The 26178-nt window shown below is 40.7% G+C and overlaps 1 protein-coding gene across 1 annotated transcript in view; it reads right to left on the reverse strand.

Annotated features, from left to right (window-relative positions):
• The window catches only part of pemt (phosphatidylethanolamine N-methyltransferase), a 92245-nt gene that overhangs the window by 25569 nt on the left and 40498 nt on the right, over nt 1–26178 (reverse strand). The window contains exon 5 of the mRNA XM_069664582.1: nt 1206–1317. Coding sequence (XP_069520683.1) covers nt 1206–1317 — 112 coding nt within the window. The remainder of the gene's footprint in view (nt 1–1205; nt 1318–26178) is intronic.

Raw genomic sequence — 26178 nt, forward strand, 5'->3', positions numbered from 1 at the left:
AAGTTTTATCTAGTTGAAGGCCATCTGACCAAACAGGAATATGACTGACATCAAGGGGAAAACTAGAGTCAACATTGGCAGAGCATGGGGATCATGGAAACCTTCGATTGCTTTTGGGGATCAAAACAGACCCACAGGGAGGACTGTTCAAACCATGCCCACTTTGAACTCTAACTTCTCTTTCATACTTTAAGCTTTAAACGGGTCACCACTTTTAGTACTTTATTGCACCTATTCACCTTTTTCATACCTTTTGTACCTTGCAAAATCGCAGTTGAATTTTTATAGTTTTTTCAACCTTTATAATGGGACCCTAGACTGTACAGGCTTTTTTACTAAATTCTGGCATATCAAACTGTGACAGTTCACACAACTTTATACACATATTATATATCCAACCATTCTACAATCATATAATACCAAATATCAGACGTTTCTGGGAATGAGACATCCAATTTTGAACTTATTTTGTAATTAACCTTAATCAACTGGGGTACTCGCAGACCCCAGAGGTATACTTTTATTTATATCTCACAGGTGTTTTTATTCTATCATTCAGAATGTTAATGACTTTGTCAATCAATTTGTTCCTCATGACTTAATAGCATTGTTTTCTGTTTTAATTAGTGCTTTTCAAAAATACCAATGTATTGGGGTCCTGGGGAACCTCAGTCACGCCCCCGTTTTTGGGCGTGGTCTGTTTTTAGGGGCGTGGCCTATGGATACTACGGGGCGTGGCCTATCTATGTCACAGGGGCGTGGCTTATGCATGTAACAGGCCTATAAGCTTATGGCTTATTATGGCATGGGGCATGGCCTGTTTTAGCGGTGTGGCTTATTTCGTAGGGGGGGGGGCTGGGCTTATGTCAATCATGGAGGCGTGGTATATTTTGGGGGAGTGGCTCATTATGTAACAGGGCGTGGCCTGTCTTTTTGGGCGTGACTATACCTGTCAAAGGGGCATGACTTTTTTATGTCACGTTGCGTGGTCTGTTTTTGGGGGCAGGGTTTATGTCATAGTGGGGGCGTGGCTTATATCTGTCACGGGGGCTACTTCTGCATGCCCTTACTTTAATTTATGTGCAAAGACAAAGACTTAGCGACTGACTGCTGTTGAGACATTACATCAAAATACACTTTTTTGATCATACACAACAACACACACACACGCACACACACGTACACGCACACATACACAAGCTTACATGAGTGCCAGGCCTAGGTAGTTGGCAGTGCTACCCCAGTACATTGGGTTCTCTGTGATGTTGAAGGGAAAGCCTGTCACCTTCTTATCCATTAGGATGCCAAAGTAATCACCTGGAAAACAAATATGACACAGACACAGTGGATTAATGCTTTAAGAAGCTGGGATGAGAGAATTTTGGCTGCAATTTTTACATCTTTGTATTACCAAATAACTTACATCACTAAAATCTGATATTTTTTCCTATACAGTGATGCAGGTGTCTAGAGCCTATCCCAGCATGCACTTGGCAAGTGGCATGGGACTCTAGAGGTGTAATAATTCAACATTTTGCTCAAGGCACCACTTAATCCACCATTTCAGGTGGGATGGGAATTCAGTGTCAAACTTGGTGCTGTCTTTCATGCTATAGAAATGATGTGAACACCTATCAACCTTGATGTCTTGTTTTAACCTCAAATAAGACAGATTTTGGTTCAAGTGGTTTGCTTAAAGCTGCTGTGAGGAGTTTTTCGCTGGTTATGAAACAAACTGAAATTAATTCTGTGTAGCGTGGTATCAGGATGGGCCTGATCCATCATTTGACCCCACCAGGAAGAGAGCTAGGCCACTAGCTCTGCTCTGGATCAAAGTGGACACTAATGGAATCAAAGGGGGGTTTACAACCCTCTCCCCTTATTTGTTCAACATTCCACAGAGACAGGATGTCAATTTTGGGACACACTCCAATGAACTGAGTTGAATGTGGCTTTGTTTTATATATTTGCATTTAGAACAATATGTATATGATTATTAAACAGAATCAGAATCAGAATCGGTGTTTATTGCCAAGTAGGTTTACACATACAAGGAATTTGTTTTGGTGATTTTGGTGCAGAACAATTAACACAGAATTAACCAAATGCTTCATTAAAGGACTGTGACACAGCAAGAGAGAACTTGCACCCCAAACTCCCGAAAAGACACGCAGGAGTGTGTGAAGGTCTCTGTTGCCCAGCTCTTCCCCCTCTCCCTCACACAGAGAGGAGAAGGGAGGGGTGAAACAGAGCTAACCCAGGATAGACAAAATGTTGATTCATCAATGTGTCTCTTTTATTTGGTTTAATAGTCTGTAAACACACACACACACAAACACATACATATATATATATATATATATATATATTTATATATATGCATATGCACACACATATCCACACATATACATTCACATATAAATGTATGTTCCCCATGATATGTTTATTGCTGAATTAACTATTACTTTCATGAACTGTTTATTTAATCTCATTCTGTGTATCATAACCCAGCGATGTTTGGAGTCTACACACAGCTGATAGCCTTTGGTTGAGAGCGTTTTGCTTGGACATTGCCTCGAAAAAGGGGCCCTTTAAATACGACACCCCAAGATCTCGCTCTGACGCTCTTACCCGTTTTCTTCTTTTTCCACCCTTCGTCCTGGCAGCTGACGAGCGCCCACCCCTGCCTCCGGAAATGTTTAACCCTTTCCTTATCTTTTAAGTTTTGCCCCGCAATAAGGCCCAGAGCCTGCGTGCGCCTTGCCGCGCTGAAGACCTCGCGAGTAAACATTGCTCCAAGTAAACTTCAAGCTGTTCTAGCCCTGTGTTCCAAGAACTGAAGACAACAGCTCTCTTTTTGCTCCAATCCATGCACTCTGACAAGCCTCAAACCCAGAGCCCAGAAGACGCACCCAGCCTCCATCCAGTACCAGTCACAACACGGAGTGACCTGCACATCGTCATCTAGAGAGACCGAATCGGCTGTGCGGCGCCGCTCCGAGGGATGTTCCCCGGGTTAAAGCCCAGGGCACCTGAAGCTCCAGGCCACACCGGTCAGACGGCCTCCACACGTCCCGACAGTGCGGTTGACCCTCTCTCCTCCTTTAGAATAGGTCTAACTTTGCTTTACTGTATATCGGAGTTGATGTTTTATTTAATTTTTTATTGATTAGAGTAGAACTTTGGCAAAGATACCTCCCAATATCTCAGCTGCTGCACCATGCTCCCTTTACAGGTTTCATTTTCAGTCCATCTTTTCATCATATTCATCCTTGTATTAATCGTTTTCATGCCTTACCATATTCATTTTTCTCATGTATATTTAGTAGTTTAGTTAATAAATTCTTCATTTATAAAGATCTGCATTATGTGTTTTGTATGTGTGAAGTTCTAAGCCTCTGTACACCGCGAAACGAACTCAATTCTAGACTGTAGCAACCTTCAGATTATGAGATTGAATTACAATAATTAGGTAACTAATTATAAGTTTTCCACATAGTTGTGACATCCCTCTTTCCCTGCCAATGTTTTATTGTTGTTTTTTGTACAGATCCACTGATCTTAACGTATTGTGTTGGGTTGATCTTGGTTTTTGCATCATTACTATAATACATAGGACATTAAAGTTGCCTAAGTTACGAATCACATTGGAAGAAGACAAAAAAAGAAGAAATAATAATGTCCTGAGTATCATAAGGTCCTCCCTCCTTGTGGTACTCAAGCCGTAAATATTAATATTCATGATAATGATATTGATAATATTGTGATTGATTCTTTGAGGCTAATAAATAATCTTTCTAGTTCATGAAAAACATAACAGTATTTGGGCTCATTAAAAAATTATTTCGCAATCAGATCATCAGTAATTAAAATGCAAATAATGACGTCACAATCGCAAGATGGCAGCGGCCGTCACAGGGGCTATTTTGGCATCAATTCCGTACCATGAGAGCAGATGGAGACAAGTTGTCAATCTATATAGTCATTGGATTGAACACATCCTTAACTATGCTTAAGAACAAATTGGAACTCTGATGCCGTTTGCATGTAATTTAATCTTAAAGTAATGTGAGTTTTTTGTGCCCAGCCAAACGGTAGTTCAGAAGTCTTAAGTAAAAAAGAAAGAAAACCTACAAAGGTTCAAACATTTCCCATATGCCTTCCTTTTCCCCCCACCGGCAAAGGCCTCCAGGAAGTAGAACCGAGCCATTGAATTACATATCGTGCTGCCTGCCCTGTTTTCTGTCAAAGAGAGGCCATTAATGGCAAGTTATACAACAATTGTCATTATCTGTGCTCAATTTAAAACCACAAGTGAGGCAGGAAAAAGATGAGATTATCTGAAAAAATGTTGTTGTTCTGAATCCAAAAAACAGCTTTAATTTGCCTCAGAACAATCATTTTGTGCAAGCAATTTTTTTTGGAATTTTAATAATTGTAGAAAGGACAATTCTCACCTTAAAGCCTGTTTTATAAAAAAAAAAAAAGTGCCTTGTTCAAAATTAAATTCAATACAACATAAAAGATAATGTCTTAATTTGCACTGTTAAAAGCAAAGTTGTTTAAAATTAAATAAAATAAAACATAAGCTACTGTTCACAGTGGCCCTCTTGCATTGTAGTTTCACATAAATATTTTAAAAAATTACAAAAAAAACTTTTTGGAGCTTTCATTTACACATTCAACAATCAGCAATATGTGGCCCTTTTATAGGGAGTTGTTGAACATTAAATTAAAGTTTTTCATTTTATAAAATCTCTTCATGCACTCCTTGTAGTCCGAGGCCTCCTGGTCAATCAATGGTCACCTTGCAACACACATCCAAGTGCCTTGCCTTTAATCTGTTAAAAAAAAAAAATGCATTATGAAACTTTGTATAAATCTTATACATATATAAATAGTGATAGTGTTCTCAACCATATACCAAAATAGCCTCCCAACATTCTGTGTTTTGGAAAAGATTTAGGAGGGTCATTAAGAACTGCCATATAAAATCATGCAAACATAAGCTTTGTATAGACTCCTAATGACTTGGATACCATGTTCCCACGCCTTGACTCCTGGTCCTGTCCTGCACTCTGATCCACGCAATGACTGTTCCCTACCATTTCTTGTGCTTGTGCTCTAGTTACAGAACTGACAAATTGACCGCATCCTGGCAGTAACATAAAATATTTTTAGTAATTGCTGATTTTGATTGTTTTTTGCCATTTCTGCAAAGCTGAAAACATTACACTGGTCGGACGTAACATTTAGGAAAACTTGGAAAACACTGGATGTACTTAGAGGCAAAATAAACAACATTCCAATGTTTATTAAAAAAGCACAATATGATACACATGAGACATATTATATTTTTATACACAATTTATAATAATAAATCTTATAAATAATAATAATAAAGCACTGCCTTACCTGTTGCAAAAAAAACACAGATGCTGTCTGTGGAAAACTTTCCACTTCTTTCACTTTTCTTCCTCTTTGGCAGTTTTGTTGGCACCTTTTCTGCTGGACTGGACTGATTAAAAAATTCACCAAGTGCTTACCTTGATGGAAACAAGGTTATAATTGTTAACGAAAACTAATGAAATAACAAAAAACTAGATTGGCAAAAACATGAAAAACTGAAATCAAAATAAAAAAAAGGCTTTACAAAAAACGCTAACTAATTGAAACTGTATCATGTTTTTGCAAAACTAAAATAAAATTATAGAGGAAAATGTCTTTAGTTTTCGTCTTCGTCAATTAATTTCATACATATGCCGATTATTTAAGGTGGACATTTAATCTATCTTCCAGTTTTTTTCAATACTGTGGCTGTTTTACCAGCAGACGGGAGCACATGTTATGGGCCTGTGTTTTCAATCAATCAATGTCTGGCATCATGCCGGCGGTGAAAGAAAGAAACAGGCAGGCAGGTAGGCATTACTTTGAATATGACTGTCTTGTGGTGGAAAAGGATAACATAAGTGGAATGCTTACCTGACTTACCTTGACATGGTAAGGAAGAACGCCCAGCACCCCCCCTCCTGAAACAGGTTAACAGGCTAACTCCAGGCCACGCAGCATGATACAGCCCGCAACATCCATATCCCCAAAGAAAACACGTATGCAGTGCTTTCAACAGTGACCTGATAGTTGCTGGTTAGTAAATTCACTGGAACACCACAAGCGGGAGGAAGCATTGGTGAATATTTTTATAGAGGGTGGGATGTCTAAACAACTGTGTGAGTCGATTGCCTTCAAAAAGTTCAGCACTTTGCTTGTACAAAAATTCAAAACACCTGGAGCTGCAAGAGTCGAAAGCCTTATTGGGTCTAAGATGGACACGGCAAAGCAGAAATTGAAAGAGATACTACGAGAGGCGAGGAAGCTGAGCATATGAGTAGATGGTTGGAACATCTTTCATGGGTGTGTCAGCGTGTTTTTACATCCACCCGGAGGCCAGGTTCACCATGCTCTGCTTAACCTGCACCGAATGGTGCAGCCACACACCGGTGAGGCCATTGCCCACTACATTGATCAGACATTAGATCAAAGTGGCACCAACATCGTCAAGGCTGTGAGGCTTCTTAAGGATAGAAGGGGAGCAGAAGATGGAGATATTTCTCAGGCTCAGCCAAGAGGCGCTGGAGACAGACACGATGAATTGTGGATGGATTCAGAGTCTGAGGACTCAGACGTGGAGGTGGAGGAGAGCGGAGGCCTTGTTGAGTTTTGTTTTAATGACACATTTTTTTCTTCCTAATCATTTCCTTTTGTATTGTGGATATACAATGTCACAATAATACAAACAGCATTGTTAGCTTTCAATTGATATTTCCCCATATAGTTCAATAAAAATCAAATTTAGAGGAAAAAAAAACCTTGTCATTTCTTTTGTTTATTTTAACTATGTACTCCATACACACTGCACAGTATGTATGTAGAACCTGCTGAAGAACCTGTGGTGAGTACAGCGACAATTCCTAATTTATGAATCTGTTTTTATTACATTAAACACACTGACTAAGTGGGATTAAAACTGAACCGACTATTGTTTGTTTTACATTTGCTGCTTAAATTATCTTATTGTGTATTTTCTCCTTTTTTTCTTTGCTAAGAACCTCACCTGCCAGAAGATTGAGAGAACAAGTTCCAGAGAATGCTGTGCCTGGCCCACACCAGGTGACACTGAAGGATGCCATGAAGCACCCAAGTGCAATCAGTCATATCGAAAGCAAGAAGGCTGGTACACGCCATGAGGAACTCGTCAATGGCAAATGAAAAAATGATTAAAAGGTGTGGCAGATTAGGGATTGTAACACGCCCTGTGCACTGCCTGTCAACACCTGTGTCCGGTTGCACTTGAAGCTGTTTGTTGGCACTGAGGTCATTCCCTCCTGTCTTGCTTGTGTTGTCTTAACTCAAATGTATGAAGCTTTGGACAAAAGCGTCTGCTAAATGAAATTGTAACATTGTAACATTATAACACATGCTGGAACAGCACTTTAGATATGCTTTAAAGACCCAGAGCTGAACTTAACCAACTGCTTGAAGAGTTAGGTATGGACACACTTCTCACAAGTGATTGGGCTAAGCTGAAGAACATTTTCAAGTTGTTTGAACCTCTTGCCATTCACACAAACCAGCTTCAGAATGACATCCACTCACTCTCACAAGTAGTGCCATGCCTGCTCAATCTTAAGGCACACCTGCTGACGAGTTGTGTTTGCATTCAGTTAGCTCCAGTGCTGCTAAAGTCCTTGGGGACTGGCCATGAAACTGGTATGGCTGAGCTTTGAGGTATGGAAGTAGCATATGCTGGGTTTGATGGCACATTCATTGAAGAAGTGGAAGGTAATGGGCTTGTGGGTTCCTGGTCTTCTGTACTATATCTTACCAGGGAACTGTTTTTCCTTGTGTCCATAAGTCCTCTGAAGTAGGTCATTAAAGCCCACTTTCTGCAAAAAGCATGTGAGACGTTACTGACAGACAAGTGTGAAGATTTGGAGGGGAGGTCGCGGAAAAACAAATCTAAATCATCTATTGGGAATCCCTGAGGGTTCTGAGGGTCTGCGCCCAACAGAATTCATCAGCCAACTGCCAAAGGACCTGCTAAACCTGGATGAGAAGCCCCTGCTTGATAGGGCTCACCGTGCCTTGCGTGTCAAGCCGAGGGAGGGGGAGGCGCCGCAACCATTTATCATCAGGGTCCACTTCTTTAACGTTCGGAATTAGATCTTAAGTCGGGCCGGTGAAACTTCTCGAGACACCCCTCAGGGTAAGAGGCTCTTCATTTTTCCGGATTATACCACCGCTGTCTCTAAGAGGAGAGCGGCGTTTGGATGAGTGAAGCGTGAACTGCGCGCCTGTCCCAGTGTCAAGTTTGGGTTGTTGTTTCCAGCGGTCCTGAAAATCACTCTACTGAACAATACCACGCACATGTTTGAAGACCCGGCCACCGCCTCCGCCTTCATAGACAATAAGCTAAAAAAAGTGGCCCTCCCGACAACCCCTGTATAGGGGAAAGGGCAAGTTTACTACCAGTGTCCAATTTACACAATTTACAGTATTTCTTTTCAGATAGGGGACTGTTTAACAGCATAAGACAGTCATTATCCTGTCACTTAACTCCAGTAGTAGTAGTGTGACTTTGTCTCATCTACAAGAATAATTTAGGTGTGTGTTAAAGGACCCATATTATACTCCTTTTCAGCAAGTTCACGCAGGTCGCAGAGGTCCCAGAACAGTCAATTTGAAGTCTGTTGCCTAAAACCCAGTTTGTTCCTGGACTTCAGCCAGCCTGTAACTCCCTCTACTGAGCTCTACTGAGAATAAGCTGTTTCTGTGTCTGTAGCTTTAAATGATAATGAGCTGTGCCTGTCCACGCCCCGTTCACGCCCCTCTCTGGAAGTGGTTGTAGCTTGCGCTCCGGTACCATGCGCTAATTCGGTTGCTATAGGCCGGGTCTGCCTTCAGTCAAAGAGGGACAGGCACCTTCCTTCAACACCGACTCTGGTTGGCTATTGTAGGTTGAGAATCAGTAATGGAAGCTCCTATTGGTTCAAATGAGACCTCTATAGAAAGCTACGAAGCTGGCCTCCACATTGATACTGGAACGGAGCAGCAGTTCAAAGGGAATATGAAGTTATTACAGTAAATACACGGGGAAATGCAGCATTTCTGATGGCCGATTAGTAACGACGAACGGCGATCCATGGATACTTATTGATGGAATAATGCTTTTGGACTAAATACTTTACTGGATTATATCATCTGGACCGTTAGCAATGTACCAGGAATGAATTTATGAAAATAATATGCATCAGTGGAATACAGCGAGCCTTCATCGGTGAGTTACGTCAATTTTGTAAATGTTTGTTTATGTTCTGTTGCTGTTGATTGTACCCACTGTGGTGATTGGATCTTTTAATGGTTAATATCAATCGAATCTTGAGCTTGATCGTAGCTTTCCAACAATGTGACACATGAGTGGCAACATAAAGTTATCAACGTAGCTGCAGGGCAAATGTAGCAATTGCGATGACGGCCCGCCGGCAGGTTGTAGAGTGGTAAAGGGTTTAAACGTAGTATAAGGAAACTATGTTACCAACAGTAACTTATGTTAGCTGCTATGCTAAAACCACATTCAACAGGCTATCACGCTCGGTAGGCCTATACAGTAAAGCAACATAACCTCAGACGAAGGAGGTAAAAAAAGACCCCTATGCTCGTTTGTGCAGCCTACAACAGAGCAACTGCCATGCTTTGCCCGTACCATCACCATGTTTATTTTACTGGAGCAGCTTTTGCGAGAGGGAAAAAATAGCGCCTGCGAGGAAGTTTCAGACCAAACATATATCTGGGGCGGGGTCACCAACCTGGAGGAGATGTTATTGGCCTTCATGACGTCATGTAGGGAAAAGCTGCAATTGGGCTGTTACAGCACACATTTTCTGAAAAGTGGAGCAAGCAAGGGAGGGAGAGGATAGACTTAGCCCAATTCTCATTTCGGGGGGGTTTGTAGACAGGCAGGGGCGCATATTATTGTTAGAAAACCATTCCAAATTGAATTTTGCATAATATGGGACCTTTAATGTTCATTAGTATGCGCGCGTCCGGGAGACTCATTAGCAGGGGTGGGTTTGTTCACAGCTCCTTTCAAGTGATGCTGCTTGTATTGTTTTGTTCATAGCTTGGTTGCTGCACTTTAAACCCCTTCTTAAAGTACCCTTTATGATGCAAACATTTATTTTTCTCTCACCCAGCACCAATCTGTCATGGCCAATTGTATTATATATTCTTTATTTATTTAATCCTTTATATACTACACTTTTTTCACCTGCTTTATGAATCAACCTAAAGTTTCACGGCAATTCGGAGGAGTGACTACATTTTCCAGTTGGAACTGCAAAAGCTTAAACCAGCCAATTAAACGTAGTAAAGTACTTGGACACCTCCAACATTTAGGGGTTCACATGACTTTGCTCCAGGAAACCCATCTTAAACCATCCGACCATGTCAGGTTACGGAGAAGGTGGGTTGGTCAAGTGTACCACTCTTCATTCCAGAGCAGATCTAGAGGAGTGGCAATTTTAATTCATAAATCAGTTAATTTTATTTGTTCTGATTTCATTGCAGATCCAAACGGTAGGTATGTACAAGTGACTGGGAGACATTATTGCTCCCCAGTGATTCTGCTTAATATTTATGGCCCCAACTGGGACAATGGACATTTTTTCAGATCAGTGTTTTCCTCTATACCTGACTTGTCCACAAGTCACCTTATTTTAGGGGGAGACTTTAATTGTTTGCTTAACCCATCATTAGACCGCTCGTCTATCAAAGATGCAGCCCCTTCAAGCTCAGCTAAGATCATTAATTCTGTTATGGAAGAGTTTTCGCTGTCAGACCCGTGGGGCATCCAAAATCCATCTGGGAAGGTATTCTATCTTTTTTCTCACGTTCACCATACCTTCACTCGTATAGATTACTCCTTGACAACCGGCTTATCCCATCAGTATTGTCCTGTCCATATGATGCTATTGTCATATCAGATCATGCTCCAGTCCTAATGGAGCTACAACTCAGGGGATGTGATAATACCCGACCATCCTGGCATCTGAATACTTCTTTACTATCTAACAAAGATTTTGTTACTTTTATTTCTCAGCAGATCGATTTCTTTTTGGAAATTAATAAAACTCCAGGGATTTCAGCCTCATTACTATGGGAGACAATGAAGGTATATTTACGCGGTGAAATTATTTCGTATTGCGCTCTTGAATCTAAAATCAGAAGGAGGAGTTCGTCAGACATATCAAAGCAGATCATACAAATTGATGAGATCTATTCTGTTGCTCCAACACCAGATTTATATAAGGAACGGCTCTTACTACAAGCAGAATTTGATGTTCTATCTACCACCTGTACAGAAGAACTATTATTCAAATCCAGATGTGCATATTACGAGTATGGGGACAAAGCAAGTAAGCTTTTAGCCCACCAGCAGGAGTTGGCTTCACACCAAATTCCAAAAATTCAAACTCCATCAGGTATAACCACAGACCCTAAACAAAATAATGAACAGTTTAAACAGTTCTATATCTCTCTTTATACTGCTGAACAATCTAATGACCCTGCAGCTTTTGACAGTTTTTTTGCTCCACTTGACATTCCTAAGATTGACCACAATTTGGCCGCAAGACTGGATGAGACCATCATAGAGGAGCTTGAAAAAGCTGCACATGCTCTGAAATCAGGTAAATGTCCAGGCCCAGACGGCTATCCGGTTGAATTTTATAGGACATTTTATTTCAAATATTTTTTTATTGAGTTTTCACATACATACAAATACAAAATACAAAACACAATAATAGTTATAATAAAACATAGAAAATAATATTCCTCATGTGCATAGCGAGTAAGACAAACAAGTCTTTGGTATTAACAATAACACCTGGTGTAGTGCAAGAGCCCTTCCCACCCTCACATCCCCAGCTGTCCTGAAAAATAAGGCGTGATATCCAAGAGTGAGTTCACAGCGCACCACACCGAGTCAGACTCTTCTTTTTATGTCAAGGGCCAGATCAATGCTCATCTCATGATTTAGTTTGAGTGTTATGAAAGTAGGTTAAAAAAGGTTCCCATGTCTCGTAAAATTTCCTCTTCGAGCTACTGATAGAGAAACGTAGCATCTCGAGTTTGAGACAGGACATTACATCCTGACACCACTGGCCAAGCGTGGGCAGGGCAGCACCCTTCCATTTCAGCAGGATTGCACGTCTGGCCAAGAGCAAGGCAAAAGCAACCATGCGGTGTTCTGTAGAAGTCAGTTGGGGGTTATCTCCACCAGCAACACCAAACAGGGCAAGGGTAGGGCTAAGGCTTAGATTTTTCTTCAATACTATAGATAAAGTATGAAAAATATCCGGCCAGAATTTCTGCAATTAAGGGCATAGCCAGTACATATGAATCAGGGTAGCATCACTTTGATTGCATTTATCACAGGTTGGAGTTATATCGGGGTAGATTCTGGACAATTTAGCCTTGGACATGTGAGCCCTGTGGACCACCTTAAATTGAAGTAAACAGTGTCTAGCACAGATTGAGGATTTGTGTATTTTTGAGAGAATGGAGTCCCATTGGTCATCAGAGATATGTCCCAAATCCTGTTCCCAGGCCACCTTAATCCTGTCCAGTGGTGAACATATCAGCATCGAAATAATGTTGTGTAACTTGGACAGCGCACCTCTAGACAGTGGGTCAAAGGAAAGAAAGGTGTCGATTGGGTTAGCTATGGGTACTGAGGGGAAACAAGACACGTTTGAGCGAACATACTGTCTGACCTGTAAATATCGAAATAAGTGCGTTTTGGGTAGATTGTATTTCTCAGTCAGTTGATTAAAGGAAATAAAGCAGCCGTCTTCAAACATGCCCATGAACGATTTGATGCCCCTTTCATGCCAAGTCTGAAAAGTTGAATCAGAAAGCGAAGGAGTGAAAAGGTGGTTAGAGGCAATCAGACTTAAAAGAGAAAAAAGTTTATATCCAAAGGATCTCCTAAATTGGGTCCATATCCGGAGGGTATGACGTACTACTGGATTATCCAATTATTTTGGTAAGGGGCAGTTGAGCGGCGCACCGAGGAGTGCAGGGAGGGAGATGTCTTGGCATGAATTTAACTCCAGAGATGTCTGGACCGTCAGAACGGAGATAATAGCGAATCCAAAAGGCAATACAACGAATATTGGCAGCCCAGTAGTAGTGACGGAAATCAGGAAGCCCCATACCTCCATCCCTTTTGTGTCTCTAGAGCAGGGCTTTGCTAATTCGAGGCCTCTTGCCCTGCCATATATATGAGGAGATAACGGAATCCAGTGAAACAGAAAACGATTTTGGAACAAGTACTGGGACACACTGAAACAGATATGTAAATTTGGGGAGTATATTCATTTTTATGGAGTTTACTCGCCCAGCGAGCGATAAAGTGAGGGGGGACCACTGTGATAATGATGTTCTGACCTGGTTTAACAGGGTGACAATATTTTCTTTCAGAAGGTTCTAAAATTGCCGGGTAGCAACCACTCCCAAATATGTAAATTGTCTCTTTTCAACTTTAAATGGAATGCCGCTGTAGTTTAAGTCAGACGCCTCTCTGTTAACTGGAAAGAGTTCACTCTTGTGCGTATTGATCTTGTATCCAGATATAGATCCAAATTGCTCAAGCATCATATAAAGTAGGAGATCGTCTGCATATAAAGATACCCTATGCTCCGTGCCCCCTCTCCAAATACCAGAGACACCCCGGCTTTTCCGAAGAGCCATTGAGAGTGGTTCAATCGCTAAATCAAAAAGAATCGGGCTTAGTGGGCAACCCTGACGGGTTCCGCGACCTAGTGCGAAGGGCTGAAAGATTATGCTGTTTGTTTGAACTTTAGCAGTGGGAGAAGTATACAATAATTTAATTGAAGCTATAAAAAGGGGACCTAAACCAAAATTTTCTAGAACTTTAAATAAATATTTCCACTCAACGTGATCAAACGCCTTCTCAGCATCTAGTGACACAACACATTCGGGGACATTACTAGGGCTTGAGTATAGAATGTTAAATAAGCGTCGGACATTGAAGAAGGAGTGTCGGTTCTTTATGAAGCCAGTCTGATCTTGCGCTATTATCAAGGGGGCAACCTCCTCCAACCTGTGTGCTAATACCTTAGCGAGGACCTTCACATCTGTTTTCAGCAGGGAGATTGGCCTGTATGAGGCACAGTGTGTGGGGTCCTTACCCTTTTTAGCTGTAAGAGTTATACGAGCCTCATTCATCGACTGAGGGAGTGAGCCTCGCCTGAAAGACTCGGAAAATACAGTACCAAGGCGTGGAGAGAGGAGCGCTGAAAATTTCTTAAAAAATTCAGCTGGGAAGCCGTCAGGGCCAGGGGATTTCCCGGATTGCATAGATGATATAGCCAGGGCGATCTCCGCCTGGGACAGAGGAGCCTCCATTTTCCCCGCCATCTCTGAAGGAATGGTTGGGGTGGGCAGAGGGTCAAGAAAGGCCCTAATAGCTGCATCGTCACCATTTAATTGTGAGGTATATAGTTGGGAGTAAAAACATTTAAAGGTATCATTTATCTTAGTGGGATCTAAAGTAGTATCTCCACTGTCTGTGTGTTCTTTTGTTATAAGTTGTTTAGCCCTTAGTCCCTTTAGTTGATTAGCTAGTAATTTACAGTTTTTTCACTATGTTCATAGTAGGTGCTTTTACTTTTTAACAGGAGATTTTCCGTTTGGTAGGTGGTGAGAAGGTCAAATTTAGTTTTTAGTTCCGATCGTTGGTTATATAATTTTGGGGTTTGGTTAAGTGCATATTGTCGATCAGTTTCTTGAATTTTAGATATCAGTTCTAGTTGTTCCTTCTGAGACTGTCTTTTCTTATTTGCAGTGAACGCTATGATTTGCCCTCTCCAGTAGACCTTAAATGTGTCCCAGACCACAAGAGCAGAGACATCCGGGGTGCAGTTAGTTTCAAAGAAAAAGCTAATCTGTTCTTCTGTATATTTAACAAACTGGGGGTCTGAAAGTAGGGTTGAATTAAGACGCCAGTGCCTTGTAGGCCGCGGAGCATTGGGAAAAAACATTGACATCACAACAGGGGCATGATCAGATATGACGATACCGTGGTATGTGCAGGAATGGACCTGAGGGATTAGTCTGCTGTCAACAAAAATATAGTCTATTCTGGAGTAAGTGTGATGGACATTGGAAAAAAAGGAATACTGTCTCGCTCTATGGTTGAGGAACCGCCATATATCCGAAATCCCAAACTCAGCGATAAAAGACTGAACACATGAGGCAGATCTACTCACTACCCCTGGTCTGCTGGAAGAGCGATCCAGGGTTGGGTCCCCCCCAAGTATTAGATAATGTGTGTCTAGTCCATTAAGAAGAGAGAAAAAACCATCAAAAAAGTTAACATCATCAGCATTCGGAGCGTAGACATTGGCGAGGATGACTTTTGTATTAAATAGTTTCCCTGAGACAATTATAAATCTCCCATTCTTATCATCTGCGATATTGTCAGGTTCGAAATGTACATGCTTGGCCACCAGTATAGAAACCCCCCTTGCCTTGGCCTGAAAGGTAGAATGGAAATGCTGCCCCGCCCAGCCCGCCATAAGCCTAGAGTGTTCAGAGGCACGCACGTGTCTCCTGTAAAAAGACGATGTCTGTTTTAAACTGTTTGAGATGGTTAAATACCTTCCTTCTTTTTACCGGATGGTTTAGGACCTTGACATTCAAACTTACAATATTAAGATTACTACTCATTCATCGTATAATCCAAGGAATGTGAACCAGCGGTCTTTATGTAGTATGAACTCTGTATGTTAGCACTGCCGCAACTTCCCAGAGAAAGAAAGATCCCAAAAAGTGCCTGAGTTCAAGCATAACTGTCTGCCTCTTAATTCCCATCCCCCAAAACATTTCAAAAAACAAAAGAACACAAAAACAACTTCCCAAAAAACAACATCACAGATAGCAACTGCAACAGCTAGTTGCAAGCTCTTCCTAACTTTCCCTATACCATACATGTACTTCCTATCTACTCAGCCTCAGTCCCATATTTGCATAAGTGCCTCAAAATAAGTGATCCTAAAGTGCAAATGATCACTACACCTTGGATAGAGGTTTTGAAAAAATAAGATTTCCCAAGGAAAATAAATATACTTGTGTACAACCAACCAATGTGCAACGCACAGTGTGTAATAAGGTAAAAAGGAGTCCAGGCTCAGTTCTGTGTACGGTAGTTTGCCCGTGGCGCATGGCGTTGTTGCTATGCAACAGCGTAACAGAGTCCCTCATGTAAACAAACCAAGTAGGCCCGTGTTAGCTGGGCGAAGCTATTAGCACAGCTGCATCTACTATATAGGTCAATTGGCAAATGGATACACAGACAAACAACAGTTTTAGCATGCATGTGGAACTCGTATGAAAAACAAAAACAAGGCAGTACTCTACAGTCATTATGCTGTAACTGAAGTGAGAATACGAACGCAGAGAGCACTGTGGCTACGAACACTAGTTGGTTATGCTAAGGCAACAAACAGAGGTAGCCATGTGTAAACCCGGACAACGATTCTGTCACGAAAGTTACCACTGATCCCCGGTTGAGGATTACACTGCATCTCCACTGTGCGTTTTCAGGAAAGTTGTGGCGTCCTACACCGAAGTGAAGAACCTTTTCTATCCATCTGTGGTCGAGATCCGTAGCCTAGCTGGGTACAGGAGCGATGGTTTACAGCCTTGTTGGTACAGCCTCGACATCACCTCCCGGTACGCCATGCGTTGCTCGATTATATCAGGGCAGTAGTCCTCAAAGATTGCGACAGGTTTCCCCCGGTAAGACAGCTTACCCCTCCTCTTTCGGGCTTCCTGGATGATTGCCGTCTTCGTTTGGTAATGATGAATGCGTGCGATTACCGCTCTAGGCCTGGATCCTGGGGCTGGCTTGGCTTCAAGGGCTCTGTAGGCACGGTCAAGCTCCGGAGCCTTGGGGAGAATCTCTTCGCCGAGAATCTCCTTCAGTAGTCCAGAAAAGAAAACTGTTGGCTGCGTACCTTCAATCGACTCAGGGAGGCCAACTATCCTTATGTTATTGCGGCGGCTACGTGACTCGAGGTCGATGGTTTTAGCCTTTAGCTTGTTAGAGCTATCTTCCATAGCCGCGCATTTAGCTTCCAGTGCCTCCAGTTTATCACTGAGTTCATCGGCGTTTGCCTCAAGTGAGGTAATACGGTGACCGTGGTCTGTGACCGTTGTTTGGACAAAGTCCAGTTTAGCCTCCAGCGGTGTTATCGCTGATTTAAACTAGGGATGCACCGATCCAGCTTTTTCAGTTCCGATCCGATACCGATACCTGGGCTCAGCGTATCGGCCGATACCCGATACCAATCCGATACTACTGTTGAATGAATGAACTATATCCCCACATGTGAGTGAAGGCATCAGGCTTGACATAAACATTGCATTCTAACCTTGTTAAAAAAAGGTAACAAATTAACACAGATATAAATGTACTTAATGTTATTTATTAACAAATAACAAATTGTGCATTAGCAGCAAAAATAAATCACACTTCTGTGTAAACATTTAGTGCAAACAGATATTCAAAATCTGATATAAAATATAGCAGCTGAAACCCAACAAACAAGTAGCTTAATGAATTTGGTCAAAAATACAAAATAAACAGAAGTAACACTTTCATGTAAACATTTAGTACAGACAGATATTCAAAATAATATAAAATATAGCAGCTCTGAACAAACAATTGGCTAAATGAATTTGATCAAAAATACAAAATAAACAGAAGTAACACTTCCATGTAAACATTTAGTGCAGACAGATATACAAAATCCAATATAAAATACAGCAGCTGAGAACACACAAGTAGCTTATCAGAATTATAACTAACTTAAATAAAACTTTGTAAACATTTTGTGCTCACACTACTCAGTGACCTGCTCAAAATACTCACTTGAGCAGCAACGGCAGGTTCTTTCTCATGAAAACAAGCATTTCTGCTCTCTCTGGTGTCAGTCTGTTTCTCTTCTCATCCACAATGTTGGAGGCTGTGCTGAAGAGTCTCTCACTTTCTACATTAGTGCAAGGGGCACAGAGGTACTTTATGGCAGTGGCAGCAAGGTCAGGAAACCGATGTCTGTTGACTCCCCAGTACTGGTATGGATTGTCTGAGGTAGCAATTGTTCTCTCAGTAAAAAAAGTATGCACTTGGACAGCAGTGCTTGAGCTGCTTGCTTCACCGGGATCCTCATACTCCTCCAGAATCTGATCAAATTCCTCCATAAAGCTGCTCGTACTTGGTGGTGGTGCTGCTGCTGCTTCCAACCGAGGGGCCTTTTCTGCTGGCTCTGAAGCTTCTGATGCTTGATGCATGATAGCTGTGCTGCTCCTCAAGTCAGCTTCCTGAAGTTCCTGAGTCAGTATGTCTTTCACATGCTTTGTAGAGTCTGCACCTGTAAAGTATCTGAAACAAAAATAAAACATAGGTGAAATTATGGGCTATATATACACAATACAATGCACACACAATTGCTGTTTAAAAAACAATATAATAACATGGTTTATATTTTATATGTTCTACTTATACTCACTTTAAATGTACAGTACATAATGGCATCTTATCACATTCAAATTTGCACACAACTGAGTGTTACTATGGAGAGAGATAAAGATTCTATAATGTAATGTTAACAGGTTTACTATCTCACCTGTCTTTATATCTCGGATCCAGCAAGGTGGCAAGTGCGTACAGGGGTTCATCTTCCACAGTGCTGAAGCGTTTGCTGACGGCTTGTAGCAGCGTCGTTTTCATTGTTTTAATACCAGAATCAGCCTCATTTTCCTTAGCCAGGATGCGCCTGAGGACGGTGACGGCTGGAATGACATCTGCGGCGGAGGCGGTGGATGAGCTGACTTTCCTAGTGAGCTCTTCAAATGGCGCTAAAAAATCATAGTTTTTTCCAGCAAAGTCCACTGGTTGACTGGCAGTGTCGTGGGCAGGCAATGATCAGCAACATAGGCACCAAGGGCTCGCCTCTGCTCCAGAAGACTCTCTATCATAAAATATGTGCTGTTCCACCTCGTCCTGACGTCTTGTTGCAGGCGTTTAGGTTGCATTTGCATTTGGATCTGGATATCATGGAGCCTTGAATATGCAAGTGGGGAATGTTTAAAATGTCCCACAATGTGTCGGCAGCTTGCAACGGCATCACTCACGCTCCGTTGTGACAATAGTCCCTCGTTGACTACGAGCTGCAGCGTATGAGCAAAGCAGCCTAAACTGCGCACTCCCATGTTGTCCATGGCTTTTTTCATGTTGCTGGCATTGTCCCTCAAAATGACATGCACTTTTGTCAACGGAATATGCCACTGATCAAGCATTTCCTTTATAGCAGCCGAAATCGCGTCTCCGGTGTGTGATCCGTGGAAGTTTTTTGCCTGGAGCATTGCGCTGTGAGGTGAACAACTCGCGTCTAACCAGTGGACAGTTAAACTTAAAAGTGTCATGGGGCACACGTCGGAGCTCCAGATATCTGTGGTGAAGCTCATTGATGTTACATCATTTAATTCTTCAGATATGTGTTTGCACACTGTCTTGTACAGTTCAGGCAGAGCGGTCTCGGAAAAATATTTTCGAGATGGTTAACTGTACCTTGGCTCAAGATGCTCAACTAGGCGGCAGAATCCTTCGTTATCAACAACAGAGAGGGGCTGCGAATCCAAAACAATAAACTCCATGACCTTCTCTGTTATGTTTGTTGCTTTCATGCTGTCGGCTGGAAGTTCGTCCCGTCTTTGCAGTGCACCCACCAAAGTTAACTTCTTCGTTGTACTCTCCTGCTTCGTTTGAAGGAGCTCTGCATGCTCTTTAGCATGGTGCTTTTGGAGGTGCTTATTTAAGTTTGTGGTATTGTATTTAGCAACTTTATCACCACCCCTCGCAATATTCACGTTGCAGATATTGCACGTAGCAGTCAGACTTGTTGGCGTAACAAGCCCGAAATACTTCCAAATCGCAGACTTGGCTCGCTCCATGTTGCTCTATGTTTGCTTATCGGCATGCTGTGCATGCTGCCGTCACGTGACGTAACCAGCGTTACAAACATAGATTTGAAGTGAATAGATCGGCATCATGGATTGGCCTCATTTATCCGATGTCCGATCCATCTATTTAGTCAATATCTGAGCCGATATCCGATCTTAATATCGGATCGGTGCATCCCTAATTTAAACTCTGCAGAGAGGGCAGTTTTGTGCTCCTCGAGTAGCTTCGTGAGGGCTGCCAAGTTTTCTTCCATGGTAACCGGAGCCGGGGTATCATATTTCTTTTTGGAGACTTTTGTCGACATTTTCAGGATCCTTTGGGTACAAAATAGTGAGCTACCGGTAAATTGCCGGGTTCCACCTTACTAAACGTGCAGACGAGGCTTAAAAATATAGTAATGTATAACATTGAGTGGGATCTGAGGAAAACACGTCTGCTACATATATGACCCCTTATAGGACATTTTTTGGTAAACTAGCACCAATTGTCATTGATATATTTAATGAATCCTTCCACTCCCTGAAATTGCCACACACACTTACTCAGGCTTCAATTTCTTTAATCTTAATAAAGAATAAAGACCCTCTTCTATGTGGGAGCTATCGTCCCATAAGTTTACTGCAGGTCGATTTGAAACTCCTCTCCAAATTATTAGCCATGCGTCTAGAATCTGCCTTGCCCTCTATAATTTCTCCAGAACAGACTGTTTTTTATACAAAATAGGCATGCCTTTTCCAACATTAGGCTTCTCCTTAATGTCATGTATAATCCTTCTACTTCTTCAGTATCAGAGGCTATAATTTCACTAGATGCAGAGAAAGCCTTTGACCGGGTGGAGTGGGGCTATCTTTTCCATACCTTCCAGAGGTTCGGTTTTGGCAAATCTTTTATCAGCTGGGTGAAACTTCTCTATACCTCTCCTACAGCCTCGGCCAGAAAGAAAAAAACACCCACTGCGAATATTTTCCTCTTTTCCGCTCCACTCGTCAAGGCTGCAATTTGAGCCCATTACTATTTGCAATCGCAATTGAACCGCTGGCCATTTCCCTTAGATCAAACCCTTGTATAACTGGTGTCTTTGACGTGGAGCAAAGGACCTCCCTTAATGCAGATGATCTGCTTTTATATGTATCTAATCTCTCTGTTTCGGTACCAGCTGCCCTTGAAATTTTCAGGTCATTTGGTAATATATCAGGGTATTTTTCAATTCAATTCAAATAGTTTATTTCAAACCAATCAGACGAAACAAATACCAACCAACAACATAACAAAGACATTACAACAACAAACAAACAAAAACAAACAAATAAAAATAACACCAAACAATACAACCACCATGGTTTGAAATGGGGATGGAAGAAGCAGAGCTTATCTATATCCAACCCCAGTCATCACAAATAAATAACCAATACAACAAAAACGAACCCACACTTAACTTGCTCTCTACAACCCTCTTTCCCAAGCTTCTCATTTCCCCTCTTCCTTGTTATACCTTTCTAATACTCCTTTTCTGAATTTGCGTTTAAATTGATATAGATTTTTACTGGATTTAACCTCAACATCTAGACCATTCCATAACTTAACCCCGCAAACTGAAATACACATACTTTTCAGTGTTGTTCTTGGACTTTGTTGCTGTAAATTAAAAATGCCTCTTAAATTATATTTTTTACAACCCTCCCTCTCATAAAACAAGTTTTGGATGTTGTATGGTAAAAGGTTATTTTTTGCCTTGTAAATTATTTGTGCTGTTTTGAATTTTACCAGATCCTGAAACTTAAATGCAGATGTTTTCAAAAACAGTGGATTCGTATGATCATTGTATCTCGTATTATGAACGAGTCTCATGGCTCTTTTCTGTAGTATGCACAGAGGGAGCAGGTTGGTTTTATAGGTATTACCCCACACTTCGACACAATAGCTCAGGTATGATATTACAAATGAATAATACAAAATAAGTAAGGACTGATAATTAAGCCACTGTCTACATCTCCACATCACACCCACACTCTTTGCCAATTTTGAGCATACATAACTTATATGGGGTTTCCAGCAGATTTTTTCGTCAATTATCACACCTAGAAAAGTTGTTTCTTCCACTCTACTAATAATTACATTATCTATTATGATTTGAACTTTGATATTATTTTTACGTCTTCCAAATAACATAATTTTTGTTTTGTCCAAATTAAGTGACAATTTGTTTATGTCAAACCAGTTTTTGAGTTTAATCATTTCATGTGTGATTTCTTCCAAAAGCTGCTGTAAATCCTCTCCAGAGCAAATAATATTAGTATCATCTGCAAAAATGACAAATTTCATGAATTTTGACACTTTACAAATATCGTTAATATATAAAATAAATAGAATCGGACCTAATATTGACCCTTGGGGGACACCACACTTGATTTCCCGACCAGTGGAGATATAATTCCCAATTTGGACAAACTGCTGCCTGTAACTTCTCAGCCAATTCAGTGCAATTCCCCTAATGCCATATTTCTCCATTTTCTTAAACAAAATTTCATGGTCTATGGTGTCAAATGCTTTTTTTAGGTCAATAAAGATTCCTATAACAAACTCTTTTTTATCAATACTATTTGTGATTTCCTCAATTAAGTCAATTAATGCAAGGGAAGTTGATTTGTGTTTTCTAAAACCATATTGACACTCTGTCAGCAAATTATGTTTTTCAATGAAGCTTTCTAATCTGGCAGCAAAGATCTTCTCCAATATCTTCGAGAATTGTGGGAGTAACGAAACTGGCCTATAATTTGTAAATTGATGTCTGTCCCCTGATTTGAATATCGGAATTACCTTAGTAGTTTTCATTTTGTTTGGAAATGTTCCCGCTTGAAAGGACAAGTTACAAATGTGGGTAAATGGTTTCATTATTCCGTCAATTACCTTCTTTATTAATATCATATCCATTTCATATGCGTCTGTTGATGTTTTATTAGAACAATTCCTTACAATAGCTAGGATTTCGTTTTCATCAACTGGTTTCAAAAACATCGTACGAGGATTTCTGTCTATTGATCCTCCCACTAACCCATTTTCCGAAGATTCCCTCTCTGTAATGTTTTTTGCCAGTTTGGGTCCAACGTCAACAAAGAATCTATTGAATCCATCCACCACATCCTCCATGTTACTAATAGTCTTATTGTTATCAATAAAGTACTCTGGGAAGCTTACACCATTTAACCCATTATTGCTAATATTGTTAATCACTTTCCAAATTCCCTTGATGTTGCTTTTGTTACTTTCAAGTAATGTAGTATAATATTCCTTTTTACAATTCCTCATGATGTTTATTAGTTTGTTTTTGTACTTTTTATATTTTGATTCAGTCTCCTTAGTTCTATGTTTAATGAATTGTCTATATAATAGATTTTTCTTTTTGCAAGCATTTATTATCCCTTTTGTTAACCATGGATTTTTTGCATATTTTTGTTTCTTATTATGTCTTTTGATTGGAAAGTTTTTATCATACAATCTCTTAAATATTTCCAGAAAACAATCATATGCTGTGTCACTGTCATTTTCTTGATATATTGAATCCCAATTTTGAGCAGATAGGTCAACTTTGAGAGCATTCATTGATTCTTCCGTTCTTACTCTTATATATTTGTTGTTATTTGTATCCAATACCTTTCTGTAAGTGACATCATACACGACAAAAACAGGTAAATGATCACTAGAATCATGAAGCAGTAGCCCACTGACTGTATTGTTATTCAAAATATTGGTGAATATATTATCTATCAATGTAGCACTATGAGAGGTTATCCTGCTTGGTTTGGTTATTTTAGGGTACAGACTCATGCTGAACATTGTATCAATAAATTCTTCAGTTGCTTTGTGATTTTTAGCATTAAGAAGGTCTATATTATAATCCCCACATATGTACAGGTCCTTATGGATGTTTGTAGAAAACAATTTCTCCATCCAATCATTAAATAATTCTATGTTTGATCCCGGTGCCCTATAAATACAACTTATAATAATATTTTTCCTCTTTTCCATGTAAATTTCGACTGTTACACATTCAAATATATCTTCCACAGCCATTGTCATTTTTTCCAATACCTGACAGTCAAAATTTTTGTCAATATATAGTGCAACACCACCTCCTTTTTTGTTTTGTCTGTTCATGTAATACATTTCATACCCACGCATATTAAAATCCGTGCCTTTATCAGGGTTCAACCACGTCTCAGACATTGCTATTATATTGAATGGTGAATTAAATTGATCAAGATAGTCTTTAATTGAGTTATAATTTGCATATAGGCTTCGGCTGTTGAAATGGATCAATGATATTTTATTTTCAGTATTAATCGTACTATTAAATTTTGTTTCTGTATAATAATTACAGTCATATTTAGTGTTTGTAAAAAAATTATTATCTGGATCAATTTCATTCATCATGCTATGGGATTTATAATCTGTATAAACGAAAGTTTCCAGTTCTAAACTGACACTGTCGTCATTAATAGTAGTTTCCTTGTCAACATCATCTCCAGATGATGGTGAGTGTACCTCATCAACACAAGCCATGAGAAACCATTTCAAGGAGTTGGTAATAAGTGGAGCAATCAGGGATCTTGGTTAGTGGGTGAGAGCAGCACATAAAACATACAACAAAGCACATAAAACATAAATACATATGCAAACACACACACAGCCACATAGAGGTGAGTGGCATGTTAACTGGAGTTAAGCTCACAGCCACAGGTTCAGACTGCTGCATACTTAAGTCCTACTAATAGAAAGATAGGAGGGCCCTACTTATGGTAGAAAAACAAATACTAAATCAAACAGACAGAAGGGCCAATAGAACCAAGTTATATTACTAAGTAGGCTATCTCTTAAGCTGCTTACATACCTAAACATGCTCATATACATGCTTACATCCCTACCTACAATTTACCCACATACGCATACCTACATGTATGCACACACGCATACATACAGCCCTACAAGTATAGGCATACACCTAATCTCATATCTAGCTGACTTGATAAACCAAAGATCATGCAATTTTTTATGCAGAGGTACGTTAACGGAATTTATGCAGTTCTTTATATCTTTGTTTTATATACATCAAGCAAGTGTCTCTGCTTGTGTTCAGTTACTGAAAATGAAACGTCTATTGACCGAGCGACAGTCATTTCTGCAGTCGTTGCGACAGTTTTGACAGGGACTGACGTCATCAACGTCACATTTTACGGCAAATAATAATCATGGCTCGCAACCTCCTTCATTCCACCGTACGCTCATTTAGACAAAGTAAAAAGTTAACTAAAGTTGATTACTAACAAAAAGTAAAGAGCCAGTCCAATAATCATGATTAAGCTGGACAGAACCGGGGAGCTGACAACTTTACCGGCTGGGCCACTCACGACTTTATCCAGGGGAAGAAGAGGATGTGGACGGGGAGGAAAGATGTCTACAGAAGGACTTCGCTTCCTCAGAAGATGTGAAGACTTTTGCCTTTCCCTCCACTATCACTCTCAGCTTTGCCGGATACAACAGGGAATACTTAATATCCGCGGCACGGAGATCCCTTTTGACATCGTCAAACTGTCGATGTTTCTTCACCAAACCGGCACTGAAGTCAGGATATATGTAGACTCGGGTCCCCATATAGGTGATCTCACGTTTCTCCCTGGCCAGTCTTAAGATCCTTACTTTGTCCTGGAATTTTAAGAACTTCACCAGGATCGGTCGAGGAGGAACAGATCTGGTGTTGGAGCTAAAGGTGGGGGAGCGGTGGGCTCTTTCAATGACCGGCAACGTGGGAAAGTTTTCTTTACCGAACAGCTGAGGAATCAGCTGGTTCACAAAGGCGATCATGTCTCTTCCTTCCTTTTGTTCCGGAATATTAATGAAGCGAAGGTTGGAGGACCGACTTCTGTTCTCGGCATCCTCAACTTTATCCTTCAGGTAGGCATTATCCTTTTCCAGAGCTTGTACAGGTTTTACCAGGTCGTCAATGTTGTCTTCATTAGCGGACACCCGCTGTTGGATCTCCGATATTTGTTCACTCATTGTTGACAGAGATCCCT

The sequence above is a fragment of the Semicossyphus pulcher genome, unplaced genomic scaffold, assembly GCF_022749685.1.
Source record: "Semicossyphus pulcher isolate SPU_LCO1_2020_fin unplaced genomic scaffold, fSemPul1.0.p SCAF_16, whole genome shotgun sequence".
NCBI classification, from domain to species: domain Eukaryota; kingdom Metazoa; phylum Chordata; class Actinopteri; order Labriformes; family Labridae; genus Semicossyphus; species Semicossyphus pulcher.